General features: G+C 36.0%; 1 protein-coding gene across 3 annotated transcripts in view; it reads right to left on the bottom strand.

The window, feature by feature from the left end:
* The window catches only part of NT5C3A (5'-nucleotidase, cytosolic IIIA), a 41995-nt gene that overhangs the window by 5337 nt on the left and 16092 nt on the right, over nucleotides 1–20566 (bottom strand). The window contains exons 1-6 of one of the 3 annotated variants that reach the window (XM_052638964.1): nucleotides 14383–14400; nucleotides 10148–10202; nucleotides 4195–4293; nucleotides 3086–3155; nucleotides 2051–2097; nucleotides 949–1034 (exon numbers count right to left, since the gene is read on the bottom strand). In XM_052638964.1, the coding sequence (XP_052494924.1) occupies nucleotides 949–1034; nucleotides 2051–2097; nucleotides 3086–3155; nucleotides 4195–4293; nucleotides 10148–10183 (338 nt within the window). In that variant the 5' untranslated portion in view covers nucleotides 10184–10202; nucleotides 14383–14400. Of the gene's footprint in view, nucleotides 1–948; nucleotides 1035–2050; nucleotides 2098–3085; nucleotides 3156–4194; nucleotides 4294–10147; nucleotides 10203–14382; nucleotides 14401–20566 lie in introns of those variants that run through there. The other 2 variants (XM_052638965.1, XM_052638963.1) reach the window with 2 other exon arrangements.

The following is a 20566-nucleotide window of genomic DNA, read 5'->3' as shown; positions in this document are numbered from 1 at the left end:
AAACCACCTATAATTACAGCATCTCAGTATAATAAGCCTTCAGAAGCTCTCTAGCTGATATCTAAAAATCCATCTATAATATTCCCAGGTGACCCTCTTCTCTGCATCAGCTCCCATCTTTTTAGCGAGCTCATTCTCCCAAGGAAGCTTATACCATTGCTAGGAAAAGTCTAATTGCTGAACAGTCCTTTCTTTCATCATGTTGAAATAAGTTGGTATAAGCCTTCCAAGGCTAGATTCAATTCTTTTTGTGGACAGGCAAGTAAAGTAAGTCTAATCTCTTTTCAGTGCTTCATACCATAGACACTGATTAAGTGTGCAAGGTATTCAGGTTAGGTAATGAGATTATGAAGACCAGTAACATCATTCCTGTTCTCTTAAGACTCCAAAACCATAAGTTGCCTCTCAAATCAAAGCATCATCTCTATTCCTTGAAATCTTCCTCAAATAGGGTGGCTTAGTGGACTCCTATGACACACACTAAGTTTGTCAACATTTCTTTTAATAGCATTCTCCCCAGACTCAACACAATGCTTTCGCTGTGATTTGCTTGGAATGCTGCAATTTCAATTAATACGACCAACACCAGAGGCACATTTCTCAGTAACTATGTCACCTGCTGGCTCCAACTGAGTTCAGAGTTAACTTGAATCCTAATTCTTTTTCTTTGCACATTCAGCCACATATACTTAAAAAAATCATTTTTAATTTAATGCTTGAGGATATGATTTTAAATTTATTCCCACTGATCTTCATCTTAAAACAAATTCTAGACTGCTGCAGTGATTAGAGAATCAGAGTTCATGCTGTCATATTTAATCACTGCTCTAACTCACTGGCTAATTTATGAATCTATTTATGTACAGTATAGGGGGAAAATAAACCATTAGTTGTAACTGTAATGCTATTTTATATTTTTAACCCTCCCATCACCCAATGCACACTTACCATTCTACTATATAAGGGTACTTCTCTTCTATAGTAAGAACAGGATCAACTTCAATAGCATAATATTTTTCCTTAAGTTGCAGTAACTAGAAATAAGTAAATAATTTAATCATTAAGATTACAGAGTTGTCATTAAGCTGCTTAGTCTAATACAAAACAAAACAATGTAAACAAGTGTTTTCCGCACACTGCTTTATATGGTGAAGATCATGCCTAGCCAATGCATATATCCACTGAAGTGATCTCTGTTGATCTTTCAGTTCAGTTCAGTCGCTCAGTCGTGTCCAACTCTTTGCGACCCCATGAATCCTTAGTTTACATGTAACTAAATGGCAACCCACTCCAGTACTCTTGCCTGGAAAATCCTACAGACAGAGGAGCGTGGTAGGCTACAGTCCATGGAGTCGGAAAGAGTCGGACATGACTGAGCAACTTCACTTTCGCTTTCAAACCATATCTACAAGAAGTTACCTTACTTTCAGGTCAGTAATTCAGTGACCTGAAATAATCAAATTATCACTACAAAAAAATATTTTTTTCTCCTATGAAGGTATAAATTTGATTCATATTTGGAGTCTTATTTGTTAAAACAGACATAGGTAGATACCTACTCAAGGAAAACAGAGAACTGAGGCAGTTTCCTATCAATTTAAGGGAACAAAATGCATAAAACCACAGTACTTTTTTCTTTTTTTGCTTGCAAGGCTTGTGGATCTTAGTTCCCCGACCAGGGACTAAAGCTGTGCTCCTTCCATTGGAAGCACAGAATCCTAACCATTGGACCACCAGGGAATTTCCATCACAATATTTTTGTTTTAATTCTCCAGTTAATGTAAGGAATCAGACTATTTTGGTAATCAGTTTAAAAGTTTCTCATGAAAGTTTTATTATTAAAAAGTTATTATTAATTTTTTTGTTAAAATAAGTTGGGAGCATATAATCCATACAATAAGCCTAAGATCTATTGAGTGTTTACTCTGTGCCAGATATGGCTATAAGAACTTTTGCATCTATTCTTATTTGTGTAAATGAACCTGAAAAAATTCTCAGAGAAAAGGGTAATGATGTCTTTGAGTAACCCTGGATTACAGTTAGTCTTTACCTTTTCTCGACATTCATCTGTGATTAGCTTACAGTTGTCAATGACATCTAAGGAAAGAAAGCAAACTAGGCATTAAAAAAATACTCTGAACTATATGCAATATCCAGGGATAAACCATAATGGAAAACAACTAAAAAGAATATATATATGTGTATAACTGAGTACTTTGCTGTAGAGAAGTAATTAACATAACACTGTAAATCAACTGTACTTCAATTAAAAGATAAAAAAAGAAAAGAAATACTCTGATTGATGCTACCAGTAATATAAATAACTTACTATTGTTAACTTAAATGTCAGGTCAAGAAGCATGATCATTACAACTTCTGGTCTTAGTGTTATAATCCACATGGCATTCCTAGAAAATCTAATGAGTTTAAAATCTAAAGCTTAGATCTAAAGCTTTTTCCCGACATTTGGGATTACTTAGTTAGAAATTTTCCAGAGAAAAATTATTGGGCCAAAGGGTGTAATTTTTAGTGGTTTTTAAAATAAATTTATCAATGATTTCTCAAATTACACATGTTCCAACAGTAAGTAAGAGAGGGCTAATATCTCTGGTTGCAGGTTCAGGAGTATTATTTTAAAAATTCACTTCCAAGTATGGAAAACAAAAAAGGTATATTATTCCAGCAATACATTTTAAGTTGCTATTTATTTAGTAACTCACTCTTTAACTTATCAATGACACAAAAATTTAGTAACATTCCTAGAAAACATAAAGTATTTGATAAATCTGTTTCTTTAGGCTACTTCAAAGTTTAAATTCATTTAAATATTTCCTGAATAAGTAGACCACATTTGGAGAGAAAATTTCAGAAGTCTTCATTGCTCTTGCAACCAAAACTGTACAGGAAAATAGCCATTTATGTAACATGGGGAAGACAAATCCTCAAAATATAATAAAAAAAGAAGGCCCCTCTCACTTTCAATGTCCATAAAGAAGAAAAAATCACAAGCAATCTCAGATAACACAGGTTAAAAAAGGAACTTAATGATTACTTTTGTGAATCTATTTATGAATGCCACACTTACTATGACATGATGGGCATCTTTTCCCTTTGTAGGAAAATCGACTCAGTGTCATATCAAAGTCTGTTATTATCTATAAGAAAAGGGGAAAAGGCATTATGACATCACAGCCACCAAGGCCAGACACTTAATGCACATTTTCTAGACGAATGAGACTCCTCCAGAGTGTTCTGTCCCTGGCCTCCACTGGAGGTTATTCTGTCTACACTGAGTTTTCTAAAGTAGTTCATATGTCAAGTCTTGAGAATTTCCTTAACTACATGGTGAAGTTACCTTAAGTAACTTACCTTAAGAACTTACCTTAAGTACCCCAGCACAGTCACCAAATAAAATCTGACTAATCAGTATAGGAATTTGAAACTGCAGGTAATATAGTTACTATTTCCGATAGCAATAAAACATTGCATAATTTCAACCTACTTGGTCAATGTACAAAAGTGCAGTGGAAATTATGCCATACTTCTAGTTATTGAAACTGTACATTCTTGATTTAATTTGTCTATTTAAATAAACTAAACCAATGAATGAATGAATGATACACAGCAGTAGTTTACCAGCTCTTGAAACTTAGAAGACTGGGCTAAATATTTTTTTCAGAAATGTTTAAAAAAAGGAACAAGTTTTTAGTGAATATCCAAATTATTTAACTTACATGTAAAACATTCCTTTAAAAAAAGAATTAGAAAAATTAGCTATCTCCTAATAGTTACACATTACTTTGACTACTATGATTTATTATATTAAAAGAATACCTTGAAACTGTCCACATTTTAAAGATTATTCATATTGTTAATAAGATTATTCATATCGTTAATCAATTTACTTAAGATGGTTTAATACTTAATGCATAGCACTAGTTAGCTGAGCACTTAATATTAAAGAAAAACAAATTATTTCAAGGTTATTAACTTTTGTTTGTTTCCAGCGGGGTATTCTGCATATTTTAGACCAATTCCAGATACATCTCTTAGATTTTACATTCCAAAAGGACAGGGAAAGCTTGTCTATCTAAGCTTTCTTTATTCAGATTGTAGCAAGACATAAAATCAATGAGTCTGCTTGAACAGGAAAAATAGAGGTTTAATGCCAAAGGCTTCTAGATAATGATTCACCTGAAGTTTAGCAGCTCCTCCTTTGATAAGACCACAGATAATTTCTTCTACTCTTGTAGGGTTCTTGATGTGAACTGAACTTTTCTGAATTTCCGGCATCTAAGAATCAAATAAATGAATTAACTATTTTAAATTTCTTTTTCCCCAGGTTTCTTTGATACCAAGCAGAGTAATATAAAAAGCTTATATTATTTAAAGATGTAAAAGTGTTGAGGCATTATTTTAAAAAAAGCAAACCACCATAACAAATTGCCATTTATCTAGCCAAAAAATTTTAAAGCACATCAGTTATTTCCATCTAGAAGATTAAGACAAAACTACATTTGAAATACATTATCAGAAAATGCAATTTTTCTAATTATAAAAGTCATGCATGTTCACAACAGAAAAAAACAGAAGTATAAAAAAGAAAAATTGCCTGTAATTCTACTCCCCAAAGCTAAACAAGTAAGCGTTTTAATGTTTTCCATTGTTTTCATTTCTATGATTGCAACATGCATGTATATGCACATAGTTTATCTCATTCACATTATATACTTTTGCATCTGGCTTTCTGAAATTAATATCAATGTATTTAATTTGAAAGACTGCTTCAAGATCTTTACTCCTTTATTGTACTATACCCCCCAAAACTTCATTGTTCTTGACATAAATTTTATAATGGATTTATTCCAAATTAAGAATTACTACTAAATATTAGACCACCTGGGCTGAGGCTGCTACTTAGGCTGGTTTATGCAGGCTTTAGTTTTGCTCAACAGTTTAACATTATGTATATAGCTTATTTTTTCTACCATGTCACAGAGAGAATGAAACTGATCAGAGTAAAATTAGTACCAGCATGGTGCTCTTATAGCACAAAAAGACTGGGGGGAGGAAACTCTGAATCATTTAATAGTCAGCTCCAAGTATAAAAAGACAATAACTGAACCTCAAATTAAGATTCTACAGTGGCTTGTATCCAGTAAACTTTATTTTATATTCTATTATTAAATGTGTGCTATTTCCAATATTAACATATTTTATGTGTGTTATGGACAGTTATGAAAAATTCCCCAGGCCTTGTATCTCTGCTATAAGAGAATCTGACCAGGTAAATCTATTAGGTTCCATGATGTCCCTACATAATGGACAAAATCAGAAAATCAGAAAAAAGTTAACATGTCTTCCTGAGATTGGAGGATGAATACAGAAGTAGATAGAAAACAGAAGTAGGAACATTAAATTTTTCTTCATGAATGAAAGACCTGAATTTATAATACACTTAATTTCAAAAAGCCATATTTAAATAGGATAGGAGGGTAACCTGCAATACAATTAACCTCCATACAGTGATCCTTTTAACTTAAATGGACTTTAAAGTGTTTCAAAAGAATAAAGGTTATTTAAAGCATCTAAATAAATGCAAGGAGATCAAACCAGTCAATCCTAAAGGAAATCTGTCCTGAATATTCATTGGAAGGACTGATGCTGACGCTGAAACTCCAAAATTTTGGCCACAGGATGTGAAAAACTGACTCCTTGGAAAATACCCTGATCCTGGGAAAGACTGAAGGCAGGAGGAGAAGGGGACAACAGAGGATGAAATGGTTAGAAGGCATCACCGACTCGATGGACATGAGTCTGAGCAAGCTCCAGGAGTTGGTGATGGACAGGGAAGCCTGGTGTGCTTCAGTCCATGGGGTTGCAAATAGTAGGACACGACTGAGCGACTGAACTCAACTGAAATAAATCACTATTTATTTTATTGTGATTTTTTAAAGCAGATGAGAAAAATCAATAGGCACTTGCTCCTATATTCCTTTTTTTTCATTCATTAACACCCATTCGTTTTATAAATACTTACCATGTGTCTACTTTGTGTCAGACATAAGAAACTAGGGATATGATACTCATACTGTTTTCCTGTTGGATTTTAGGAATTACTGCTGTCACTTCTGATGCTCCCTTACAAACACCTTAGCGAGTAAATTGATCCCCTAATCAAATTCTGCTCTTGGGCTGCCTTAACTGGAAGATGCATAATAAACAGCATATGCTTTATTCAATAACTAACCCATTACTGAAAGCAACAGAGGGTATATGTCACTTACTCTATTTTCACCAAAAAAATGAGAAATTTTGTTTCAGTGTGTCCATACTAAGGAAGATGTCCTGCCTCAAGCCAATCACATCCTACAATACATTTGATTCTAAAAAGCCATATTTAAACAGGACTTCTAATTAGGCTGGTTTCTACTAGGCTAACAACTATTAGATTGGTTTATTTTACAGTGAAAATAAAGAGAACCAGTGGCTAGAGGAGTTCATATGCCTGCTTCTGCACAACATATAACCATTCATTTTCAGATAAATGAGTAGTGAATACCCAAACAGTACCACAGTGAAATAACAGTGATGAAGACAGATGAAAGGGCAGCTATTGTTTCCAGAGAACACAAGAGGGTGGAGGACACAGGTGTAAGAAATAGAAAAATTATGTTTGCCTTGGATTATACAGTAAAACACCATATCTCCCCTTTTCCCAGTACACATATAATATTACTGAAGTATATGATGAATACTTCTCAAAAACTTGAGACATTAGACATTTTACTCAAATATTTTAGATTACAGCCTAAGAAACAGAATTTACCGTATGAAATGTATCAATGAATAGCAGAACATTATGAAGCAGGCTACAGGAGTATGCAGTTAATCATATGTCGCATATTTCTCAAATCCCTCCCTCACAGTCCTCTTGGACACAGTACACCCACCTGTCTGGTGGTGCATAAAATAATGATACTTGAAATTTGAAGGGCAAGTTATTTTAAATTGTTAGAAAACTTCCCAGTTTGATTATAATACAATGCTATGAAAAATAAATAAGGGACTAAAAATTTCCATCATTTATGAGCAAAAGAAAACAAATTCATTTTATAAGGTCATAATGTAAAATGCTGGTGAAGGAGCAAAGCTTTCCTGACATGAATCAGGGTATTCTGGCTGATGAGAGCCTAAGCTGAATCAATGCTAAAGATAACGAAGGAAAACCTAAAATATACTTATTCTGGCTAATCTTAAATATACTGTACTTGTACAGATGAAATGAACTCCTGATTATTAGTCTACTTCCATATTCAGAAGGTATGATTTCTAAAGAAATTGATATCAAAGTTATACAGTTTTGTTCACAGTATTTGTGAACAAATAATGTGATTATTTGATACTATCTTGTGGCTACACTGAGACAATATACTGCCTGGTAGTCACAAAACTGTCCTAATGATGTCTACCTGTGTATTTCTAAACATAGCTCACATAAAAATGAGTTTGAATTACTTAAGAATCTCTGTCTGATGCTCGCAGTGAAAATATTTTTCCTTTGTTTTCCAATGGTCAAATATGGTACAAACAGAAGTCTTTATTACGGGTACAAAGGAGTGGGCAGTACAATTTTTGTGTGATGACATAAAAAGTATATATTTTTAAAGCCACCTATGCAGACTGGTACATTTATTCACTCATGCACCTAGATGATTCTTGCTTTATTTTGAAGATTAAGCACTGCAAAATTTGACTGATAGCCGTCTCTCCTGCCTACCACATATCTGGCCTGTCTCCACATTAAAGTAGTGTAGGCCAAATTCTTTCCTTCATTTACCATATATAGTCATTAAGTGTAAGGCACTCTGTTAAGCATCCCTGTAAGAGATACAGAAGTTTGAGTAAGATATACATCGTATACTCAAATTCATCTTCTCTAACATGGATTATAATACAAATAATCCAAATAATAAAAACATTGTCAAGATGTCCATATACAATACAAGAGAAAAAGAAGAAACTAAGATTACTTCTGCTGGGGTCAAAGGAGGGAGACCCATGGAGCTGGGCTTCTGGAGAGAAGCAGGATTTGGGTGTGCTGAGACTGGGGAGGAGTCAAAGTATAGGGTCTAATGTGGGAAAAGGATAAATAGCTCTGTTTTTCTAGAACTTGAGGGTACAGTTGGCAACTTAAAAAGATGTTATCAATTTTTTAGAAGAGCACACCAAAGGTAAAAATTATATAAATTCAGACTATAATAAAAATTATTTAAACATGTATCATCTCGAAAGGCTTGTTTTCCTTCCACAGTGCTTTTGTAAGTTAACTACACTGCTATGCTGTGCTTAGCCTCTCAGCTGTGTTCCACTCTGCGACCCCATGGACTGTAGCCCGCCAAGCTCCTCTGTCCATGGGGATTCTCCAGGCAAGAATACTGGAGTGGGTTGCCATGCCCTCCTCCAGGGGATCTTCCCAAACCGGGATCGAACCCAGGTCTCCCACATTGCAGGTGGATTCTTACCAGCTGAGCTACCAGGGAAGCCCCAACTACACTGCAACTTGCTTCTAAAGGAGACACATAGTAGAAGGTCCTAGCATCCTGGTAACAACAAATTATATGGTAGGATTTTTTATATCACTTGTATTCATTTTTGTAAAAAAAAAAAAATCAACTTAAGGAAGAAAATGAGTTTAGACTGACTTAATTCAGAGATATTTATGCTCAGTATCAATAAATCAAATGCCAATCATGCAATGGATACAAAGATCATGTTCAAGTATTAGACTGAACCATATAAAACTGCCAACATTGGACTGTTATTTCATGTATTAAAGAACCAGCAATTTCATATGCTTCATCCTAAGAGCTCTAAGTACACTGCTGACAAGCTTAATCAGCACTCTGAATAAATTTTAACCTCCCATCACACATTGGATGAGGAAAGTTAAATGAAACAAGAGATTTACTAATGTTGACACAAAGCTGCTTGCATGCTAAGTTCTGGCTTATAGGTTCAAACCAGAAAAAGAAAATTAGAAAGAAAAAGCATGAAAAAATAGAGAAAAGGAAGAACAATAAGAACAGAAAGAAAATAAGAAAGAGATCATGGGGCAGCTGTCCTCTTTAAGAGAGAAAGAAATAGTGATTTTTAAAATTTTGTGACTGAATAAGGATGGACATAATTTCCCCCACATTTACAAATAAATCCTACTTACATAAAACATAAATCCTACTAACATAATATAGGAGATTAACATTCACTGAGTGCTTACCATGTGCTTTTAAGTACTTTATACTTTTTCATTAAATATGTATAAGGACATGTCAATTATAAGGTAAATAAGGTCTGAGGATATAATGTATAACATGGTGATTATTATTATATAATTGAAATTTATCCCAAAGGTATAACTCAAATATTCTCCAAAAAAAAAGGTAGGTTTGTGAAGTCATGGATATGGTAACTAAAGGGGGTAAACTTTCACAATGTATACGCATATCAAATAATCACATTGGATACTTTAAATATCTTATAATTTTATTGGTTTAATTACATCTTAATAAAGCTGGGAAAAGATATGAATAAGGACAACAGGAGGCTGGTGGTTTCATGCGTATTTCTTAAAGGTGAGATGGTTGCCTGCATTCAAGGGTGTCACTCAGGCTAATAAGGACTGAGTTAAGATCTGAAGCCAGTTCTGAAGCCAAAGCCTATATTTTCCCTACCTCATCCTAATGTCTATAATGCAGTGAAAGCTACCGCTGTTCAAAAAGTTTTAAAAAATTAGTTAAATGCTTAGTTAAATTAGTTAAAATTTTAATTTGGAGGCCTAAGATGAAAGATCTCATGTTGTATGATATAACTGTGCTGTTACTGAGCAAGGAAAATTTAGCACAAAAAGAAATGGGGTAATCATTTTATCTGCTGAAAAACATTTTAGTGCACATTATATTTCAAGCAAAAAAAACTTCCAAGGAAATTCAGTTCAACAAGTATTTGAAATTCTGTTGTGTGTCCAACATTGTGAAGAAAGATTTGTGTAAAGTTACAGTCCCATAATTAATTATCTGGTTAAAGACAGAGGTAAAAGTGGTGCAGATTCACCATTAATAAATGGCACTGGAAATATTCAAATACCCACCATTTTCACATGTGCAGCAGAATCTTGATTAAGCATTTCCTGACTATCCAATCTTCTGGATTTTCCCAGGTGATGTCACAGTAAAAGAGAGAAGAGAGGTACGTGTGACACACATACATTTCAGGCTCTTCCTGTATGTTAATACGCTTTTGGTTTGACAGAAATACTAAGTTATTGAAGTCAGCTTTTGTCTTTCCTAAGCAGCTCAGCAAAGATTTTACTCTATCTCACAAACTTTGGGGCTAAAAATTGCGTATGGAGAACTTGCAGCTCTCCTATAAGAACTCATATGGTTTAATAAGATTTGAATAGTTAAAGTGAAGTATATATTTGGATAAAAAAGTTTTATTGCGTGAGTACTTTATCAACATCTTCTCTACATGAAAGGATGAAGTTTGTGGGAAAATTATGCGTTATTAATCCTGAATCAGTGAAGAAATATACAAACAGAATGTAAGGAGAAACATAATCCACAAAAGTCAAATTTATTCTTCAACTTTCTCATATTAAAATCTTTAATTTTGTGAAACGCTGTGACTAATATTTGACTTGTGTTTGAATCTAGCATAGTGTCTGGCACAAAACAGGTAAGTGATAGTGTTTAACTGAATGATCATTTAAGGGTTTTGGATAAGACATCTTATTATACTAAGTTTCATTTTTGCAGTATAAATCTTAAGGAAGATTATTTTTGTTCCTCAATGACTCTACATTCACTTTATTCTAGATAAGCAAAATTTCATAATGAAAGCATTGCTTAAAAAGGGTAAGTTAGCTGAGGAAAAAACTGACTTTTTCTTAGACTCTGGTAACAGAAGTTGAACATTAGATGAATGTTTTTTATAATTAAAACGTGTGTAGCAGATATAAAAAAAATTATCAAATTCTAAAACCCACCCCCTATTCCATTTAAAGTACATAAAACTGGGAAATATCTTCCTTGAAAAAGTATTTCCCACCCCTCTCAGAAGGGCTGCTAGTAGGTTGATGATCTTATAATTGATGGCATCTTAGAGTTGATAAACAATATTTAAATAGTAGGATACCTCCATTTTTTCACATGTGAAAAATATTGTCATTGAAATTACCTGGCAAGTCTGTTTCTTCATTTATGGAATCCAAAATATAAACTATGAAATGCTTATGGCTTTTGTTCAATGTTTAATATCTGAAAAGGGTTTCTAGATTTCTCAGAAGGCACTATTTAAATAAAACCATTTTATTAGCTTGAAAAAGAGGAAGGAGAATGTGAAAAAGTCACAGTGAAGCTTATAAAAAAAAAATCACATATTCTGACACATTTGAAAAACCTAAAAGAGAACAATTCAAGCAGTGAAGAATACATTTTACTATCTGGGCATCTAAAATCTTTTGTGATGTGTTCTCCAGCAGACCCAATTCCTCTCCACTCTCCATCCTCAACTATGGCTCTTTTTGGAGCTTTCATTCACGTTCAGTAGAAAAGGAAAGGGGGAAAAAAAAAAGCCAGTGTTAGTAGGTAAAAGAGTTAATCATCTTTCTCATGATCTCTTCATTAATTTTATTTAAACAAAATACAATGTAAACAAAGAGTGATCAGAAATTTGATCTGATAATAAATAAAGGCCAACTTTAGGACTAAGCAAACCTAAATAGCTTACTAGATACTACACAAATTTCAAATGACAATATTTCATTCTTCCTAGTCCTCAATGGCCGGAGAAGGCAATGGCACCCCACTCCAGTCCTCTTGCCTGGAAAATCCCATGGATGGAGGAGCCTGGTGGGCTGCAGTCCATGGGGTCGCTAAGAGTCGGACACAACTGAGCGACTTCACTTTCACTTTTCACTTTCATACATTGGAGAAGGAAATGGCAACCGACTTCAGTGTTCTTGCCTGGAGAATCCCAGGGACCAGGGAGCCTGGTAGGCTGCCCTCTATGGGGCCACACAGAGTCGGACACGACTGAAGTGACTTAGCAGCAGTCCTCAATGGCAATCTGACCAGAATTTATCCTTATTCAAAGATAATCTCACACAAGTGATACTACAGTCCTAATAGAAAAATCCCTATCATTACAGAAGTGTACAGACTAAGGTATAAATGTCAGCGTTCTGGCAGTACTCTAAGGATTAGGGCAGAGTATTTTTAAACCAATAGGCTTGTAAACCTATACTTGGTATATAAAGTTCTGGCTTACTTTGCCAGCAGTCATCTGTTGCAGATGCTTGAAGAGAAGAGCTGCTGAAAAAAACAAATCGAGTGCAGAAGACTTGTTCAAAAATAGAAAATATTACCCTTGAACTATGAACTCCTAAGAAAGTTGTGAAGTTTCAAAGTATTTGGAATCTTTAAATACGGACTGGAGAATGTGGAAACTGGAAAAATAATTACTTTGTGTTCTTTTGCTATGAGTAAGGTCTCTACTGTAACAGTGTTCGTTACAAGGAATATGTAGGACAAGGCTAAAGACTGAAGCGAGAGGTAAGAACTTCACTTGACTAGCATAAACTTGAGAACTGACAAGTTTTAGCTATTGTGGTATTTCATTCTGAGATGGTTATCTTTACCCCTTGAAGTTATTTATAAATCAATGACTGAAAATTTCTATATCAAGTGAAAAATCTGCCTTGCCTTTATACAGTTTTAAAGTATCTATCTGAATGCAAATTGAATACTTTTAAAGGCCCTCTTGACTGTCTTACAGGAAAGTGAAAAAATATTAAAATTTATTGATATTATTAGCTTAAAAAGCTGTGATTCTGCTTTAAATTTGATACTTTCAGAAACATTTAAATTTTACAATAAAGCAATGAAATTTTGAATGATAAACTGTATACTACTTATATAAGAAAAGGTATGTATTACTACAATATGGACAGGGTATCAGCAACAGTCCTAAAAATCTGACTGCATACCTCTGGCAACATACATTACTTGTCCTAAGCTTGGGTTTTTAATAATGACACTTAGGGTGATCAGAACATGGAAAATCAAACTATAAATTCATTATGTGTAAAACATTATAAAATCAATTTCTTGGGGGGCATTTAAAGAATTCTCCCTAATTAGATTTTCAAGGCAGCAGTAAAAAAATAGCAACAACAAAAAGTACCAACTGGAAAGTGAAACTGTCTCTTGATACAAACAGAAAACAAAAATGAAACTGAATAGCAAAAGGTGGGAGAGTAAGAGAAGGTGATAGAAGAAAACAGGTTTCAACGGTTAGTTATTTAAAAATTGGAAATTGATACCAATTTTCTTACATAGCAAAACGTGGCTTCTCAGAATTTCATAGATACTTATGAAAACACACAATTTCAGAGCTTAGAGTTTATTCATCTATCCTCCACACCTCCTCTGCCCTACTACCTAATAGTGTTTTTCAAGATACGAAAACCAAGGCACAGGGAAAATAGATAATTTATACTGATTACCCTCAGAAAACTCTTGAGCTACTCTGTCCTTGGATTTGTCCTACAACAGCAGCATCGGTAGTAAACAATATCCAGAGATGTGGGGCTTGGATACAGGCTGCCAATAAAAACCAAGTAAACTGCCTTTAAGAAATGGTCTGCTGCACTAGCCAACTATAAAAAATAAGGCAATTCAATTATTTAAATCTCAGTTAACCACAACATTCTAGGCTGTTATAGTAATACATATGTTTGAATTGATGGTAATGTATATGTTTGAATCTTAATTTTCATCATACAGTATGTTGTAATCCTTACAGACAGTAATCCAGCTTTTATCAATTTATAAAACATATCTAATATAAAGCCATTCCATGATATCCTGGATAAAGCTTACAGGCTCAAAATAAAAATTAATTATCTTTATTATTAGCAAGAATAAAAAGTTCCAAATCCTAGGTACACAAATCATGTGGCCATCAGCAAAACTGAGTCACACAACAACTAAATGAACAGCAAAACTGGATTTTTTCTTCCCCCTGAAAAGAGATTTCTGAGGGTACATGGCTTTTTCTTAACATCGACGTGTGAAACAAGAAGCTCTTAAAATTAGATCCTGCAAATTAGAATTTCTGAGGCCCAAGACACTGCAAAGTTCTCCATATTCATATCTTTGCAAACTATAAAGAAGTTTTGTGTTACACTGGATCATTCTATTTTAATTCACTTAATTTGGATTTTTAAATGCCTAAAATTTCAACAAGATACAGAATCAAGTTAAGAATCAGATGAAGTTCAACAAGAGAAACTCACTGTTTATATGAACTGTAGACACTTACCCTGAAAGTAACCGGACAAGCTACAGCAGCAAAAGAAAATTCTTCCTGTCTGAGGAGTACTAATATAGCACAAGGTGCAGCCGAGGGCGGTCCCCGAAGCCTTGGCTAATAAGCTCTATGCAAAATCAGTCTTGTGACGCATTAGTACACAGTGCTTTATTATGCTCTGGGTGACAGGCTTGCTGCTGCACTAGTCACCCGTCAGTCTACAGAACAGGATGAAATAAAATAATGCGGCAGTTAAGAAAGAGAAGGTAAGTCTGTACTATTAGAGCACTGCCAACGTGCTCTGCAAAGAAAAGAGGAACCTCAACAGTTTTAACACTTGAAAACACCCTCTTCCTCATTATGTGATTCAATTGTCAGCCCACTTGGAGTATGTGTACTTCTCGGTACGAATATTATATTTTAATGCAAAGTGAAAAAGATGAGGTCCTGTTTGCCAGGGCTGGGGGAGGGGAGAGTGGGGAGCTATTGCTCAACAGGTACAGAGTTTCAATTTGGAAGATGAAAAGTGCCCTGGAGATGGATGGCAGCAGTGGTGGTGGTTTCATAACAGTGTCAGTACTCTTAATGCCGCTGAACTGTACACTTAAAAACAGTTAAAATGGTAAACTCTGTCACGTGTATTTTACAGTTTTAAAACGATTAGCTCATGTAAGACATGTGAAAAAGAATATTTGCATTAAAGTGTGGTAAGTTGGTTAACAATCTTCATCGCAGGGTAGTGGGATTTAAAGGTGACTTTTATGTTTTTCTTCATATTTTCCTACACTGTAAATTTCAACAAGACCATGCACGGATCATCTAAAAATTCTGAACAGAATGAAAATTAATTTTTGTGGTTAAAAAATTAAAAAAGCTCCTTTCCTGCTGGAAATGAAAGCAAACCGTTGTAAAGATAAATATTTTTAACCTTTAAAGAGAAATCAGTCTTGTTTTTAACCTGAGTTGTAGGATTAAATATGCTAATACCATGTGGCAGGGCCTGATAGATAAGTTACGTTACTGGCTCTGGGAAGCTTTATCATTAGGAACAGGGCTACGCTACACTCATGTAAATAAATTTGTATACTAGCCTTTTCTCATCTATACTCAAAGCAAACTGAACCAACATAACATTTCAGTAATCAAACTTTGTGAAGTAGCACTCTGTACTACAAATGATACAAAAAAAATTTTAAAGTTGTTTTCAAAAAAGGCCACTAACAAATTACCCAAACTTGTTATCTACCAAATGTTAAAAATTTGGCATTGCTATCTTATTTTAATAAGAAGAGAAATTGACAACATAATATTCCTCTTAGAGGAAAATCTTTTAGGTTCTAGTAATGGAGGCTCAGGACTTCCCTGGTGGCTCAGTGGCAGAGAACCCACCTGCCAATGCAGGAGACACAGGTTTGATCCCTGGGTTGGGGAGATCCCCTGGAGAAGGAAATGGCAACTCAGGCCTGTATTCTTGTCTGGGAAATCCCATGGACAGAGGAGCCTAGTGGGCTACAGTCCAAGTGGTTTGGTTGCAGGAGTCAGACACGATTTAAGCAACTAAACAACAACAATGGAGGCTTAAGGGCAACTAGTTGATCCATTTTGAAAATGCCTCTGTACTGTGTATGAATGTGTTGACTAAACTGTCCTTTAATATATTAAAATGGTTAGCACTGACAAGAATTTTAAAGATACATTTTTAAAAGATCACTCCAAATGCATCATCGCCAAAGGGAAAGTGAAGTGAAGTCCCTCAGTCGTGTCCGACTCTTTGCGACCCCATGGACTGTAGCCCACCAGGCTCCTCCATCCATGGGATTTTCTAGGCAAGAATACTGGAGTGGGTTGCCATTTCCTTCTCCAAATCATCTTCAAGGAAAACAACAAAAAATGGTGGAGTTGGAATTCCACAACCTTTTAGGAGGGGAATTTAGAAATATTATTAAAAGCTTTAGAAATACACATTCCCTTTGAACAGACCAACTTTATGTCCTAAGGACTTTACCCTAAGGAAACAGGGCAGTGCATGAAGATTTAGTTGTAAGGACGTATATGGCAGAGTTGCTTTATAACACTGGGAAACTGTACACACCCTAAATGCCCAGTATATAAATGTTTATTGATACAAGGGAGGTGAATAAATTGTGGCATACACATAAAAATTATATAGTTCTCAAAGACGATTACTATAAATAGTTACAATCTACTGAATATTTACTGAGTGCCAGACACTTTTAAGCACTTGACGTACCTCGTCTCATCTCATCTCATAACCCAAGAAGGTGTGTGCTACTATTATCCTCATAGCTGGCAAATGGCAGAAATGGATTCAAACTCAGGTTTCTGTGACTTCAGAATCCATGCCTGTAAATCAATATACAGTACTGCTCTGTGAGATCAATATTTACAGGTAAACTGAGATATACATGATCTATTATCCAGTGTTTGAAAGGAGTTATGAGAGTATCAATAGCCAGAGTCCAACTTTGGGCGAAAATCTTTAAATAAGCACAGGAAAATCTGAAGTTGAACACAAAAGACAGTATCAGTAATGGGAGTAAAGGGCCATTTTTATTTTCTCAGCTTTATAAAATAAATGAGTTCCTTGGGGGAAAATGGCTTATTAAAATGTTACAGTAGTTGAACCAATCACGTCCATAATCAGAAAAGAAAGTTTAAAATAAAAATCAGAACCAGTCAACATCATATGGATGGATTATTTTGAAGAATATTTCTAAAGCAGAGAATTCATTCAGCCAGTTGACCCTTAAACAAAGCAAAATACAGCATGAGAACCAAGATGGCTAGTTTCTTCTCAAGAGGGGTATTTTGGTTTCTAAGGGAGAGAGCCTTTGACTGTGTGGATCACAATAAACTGGAAAATTCTGAGAGAGATGGGAATACCAGACTACCTGACTGCCTCCTGAGAAACCTATATGCAAGTCAGGAAGCAACAGTTAGAACTGGACATGGAACAACAGACTGGTTCCAAATAGGAAAAGGAGTACGTCAAGGCTGTCACCCTGCTTATTTAACTTATATGCAGAATACATCACGAGAAACGCTGGACTGGAAGAAACACAAGCTGGAGTCAAGATTGCCAGCAGAAATATCAATAACCTCAGATATGCAGATGACATCACCCTTATAGCAGAAAGTGAAGAGGAGCTAAAAAGCCTCTTGATGAAAGTGAAAGAGGAGAGTGAAAAAGTTGGCCTAAAGCTCAACATTCAGAAAACGAAGATCATGGCATCTGGTCCCATCACTTCATGGGAAATAGATGGGGAAACAGTGGAAACAGTGTCAGACTTTATTTTCGGGGGCTCCAAAATCACTGGAGATGGAGACTGCAGCCACAAAATTAAAAGACACTTACTCCTTGGAAGAAAAGTTATGACCAACCTAGATAGCATATTGAAAAGCAGAGATATTACTTTGCCAACATAGGTCCGTCTAGTCAGTTCAGTTCAGTTGCTCAGTCATGTCCGACTCTTTGCGACCCCATGCATCGCAGCACGCCAGGCCTCCCTGTCCATCACCATCTCCCAGAGTTCACTCAGACTCACGTCCATCGAGTCAGCGATGCCATCCAGCCATCTCATCCTCGGTCGTCCCTTTCTCCTCCTGCCCCCAATCCCTCCCAGCATCAGAGTCTTTTCCAATGAGTCAACTCTTCGCATGAGGTGGCCAAAGTACTGGAGTTTCAGCTTTAGCATCATTCCTTCCAAAGAAATTCCAGGGTTGATCCCCTTCAGAACGGACTGGTGGGATCTCCTCGCAGTTCAAGGGACTCTCAAGAGTCTTCTCCAACACCACAGTTCAAAAGCATCAATTCTTCAGCGCTCAGTTTTCTTCACAGTCCAACTCTCACATCCATACCTGACCAGAGGAAAAATGATACCCTTGACTAGACAGACCTTAGTCGGCAAAGTAATGTCTCTGCTTTTGAATATACTATCTAGGTTGGTCATAACTTTTCTTCCAAGGAGTAAGCGTCTGTTCATTTCATGGCTGCAGTCACCATCTGCAGTGATTTTGGAGCCCCAAAAAATAAAGTCTGACACTGTTTCCACTGTTTCTCCATCTGTTTCCCATGAAGTGATGGGACCAGATGCCATGATCTTCGTTTTCTGAATGTTGAGCTTTAAGCCAACTTTTTCACTCTCCTCTTTCACTTTCATCAAGAGGCTTTTTAGCTCCTCTTCACTTTCTGCCATAAAGGTGGTGTCATCTGCATATCTGAGGTTATTGATATTTCTCCCGGCAATCTTGACTCCAGCTTGTGTTTCTTCCAGTCCAGCGTTTCTCATGATGTACTCTGCACAGAAGTTAAATAAGCAGGGTGACAATATACAGCCTTGACGTACTCCTTTTCCTATTTGGAACCAGTCTGTTGTTCCATGTTCGGTTCTAACTGTTGCTTCCTGACCTGCATACAGATTTCTCAAGAGGCAGGTTAGGTGGTCTGGTATTCCCATCTCTTTCAGAATTTTCCACAGTTTATTGTGATCCACACAGTCAAAGGCTTTGGCATAGTCAATAAAGCAGAAATAGATGTTTTTCTGGAACTCTCTTGCTTTTTCCATGATCCAGCGGATGTTGGCAATTTGATCTCTGGTTCCTCTGCCTTTTCTAAAACCAGCTTGAACATCAGGGAGTTCACGGTTCACGTATTGCTGAAGCCTGGCTTGGAGAATTTTGAGCATTACTTTACTAGCATGTGAGATGAGTGCAATTGTGTGGTAGTTTGAGCATTGTTTGTCATTGCCTTTCTTTGAGATTGGAATGAAAACTGCCCTTTTCCAGTCCTGTGGCCACTGCTGAGTTTTCCAAATTTGCTGGTCAAGGCTATGGTTTTTCCAGTGGTCACGTATGGATGTGAGAGTTGGACTGTGAAGAAGGCTGAGTGCCGAAGAATTGATGCTTCTGAACTGTGGTGTTGGAGGAGACTCTTGAGAGTCCCTTGGACTGCAGGGAGATCCAACCAGTCCATTCTAAAGGAGATCAGCCCTGGGATTTCTTTGGAAGGAATGATGCTAAAGCTGAAACTCCAGTACTTTGGCCACCTCATGCCAAGAGTTGACTACTGGAAAAGACTCTGATGCTGGGAGGGACTGGGGTAGGGAGGAAAAGGGACGACAGAGGATGAGATGGCTGGATGGCATCACGGACTCGATGGACGTGAGTCTGAGTGAACTCTGGGAGATGGTGAAGGACAGGGAGGCCTGGCATGCTGCGATGCATGGGGTTGCAAAGAGTCGGACACGACTGAGTGACTGAACTGAACTGAACTGAACTGAAGGGATAGATGGCTTTGGCTCTGATGGTGTTCTGTCCTGTTAATCTAAGGAGAGTAGAGAAGAGATGAAATATGAGTATTGTTTCGTGACCATATGTAGGAGACAATGTCTGCCTTTGAATTCCATCCAGTACGTGAGTATATGCTAGGGGGATGGGATTGTATGTCTGGTGAGGTGTGCCTCTATGTCTGAAAAAACAATTTATATACCTTAATTTAAAAATAATTTACTGCTAAAAAGTGCTAATCACCTGAAGCCTCCAGCAAGTCAGAATTTTTTTGCAATAGTAACATCAAAGATCACTGATTAGAGACCACCGTAACAGACACAGTAACAATAAAAAGTTTGAAACCCTGCAAGAATTACCAAAATGTGAGACACAAAGTGAATAAATGCTGTTGGGAAAATGGTGCCAACAGACTTGCTTGATGTAGAATTGCCACAAACCTTGAATTTGCAAAAAATGTAAAGTGCAGTAAAATGAGGTATGCCTGCGTAATTTAATCAGTAAAACCCTAAGAGAAAGATAATACTTCCCTTTCCATTATAGATAAGGAATCTAAGATCTGGGAGAAGTCACTTCTTACTTACACAGATGAGCTGGAAGGCTTTTTTTCTTACTACATCAGCACTGTTTCTAGGCAATAATATAAGCGTAACACTGACATGAGAGGACTAAAGATGTGTATCAATAAGAACAATGTTTTGAAACTTGCCAGAAAAAAAGGAAGAGGACAGATGCAAAATACTGAATGAAAGAAAATGAATTGGTTTCAAATAGCTCTAGGATCTTTTTTTTTTTTTTTTTTTTTTTGAGAGAAGATTTAACAGATCCAGGAAGAAGTCATAAAGTCGTAAAGGCAGACTCTTTTAACAACACACAGTGGACTTTCATC

The sequence above is a fragment of the Budorcas taxicolor genome, chromosome 4, assembly GCF_023091745.1.
Source record: "Budorcas taxicolor isolate Tak-1 chromosome 4, Takin1.1, whole genome shotgun sequence".
Taxonomy (NCBI): Eukaryota; Metazoa; Chordata; class Mammalia; order Artiodactyla; family Bovidae; genus Budorcas; species Budorcas taxicolor.
Note: the sequence above shows the minus strand (reverse complement) of the source record. Positions and strands in the feature narration are given on the sequence as shown.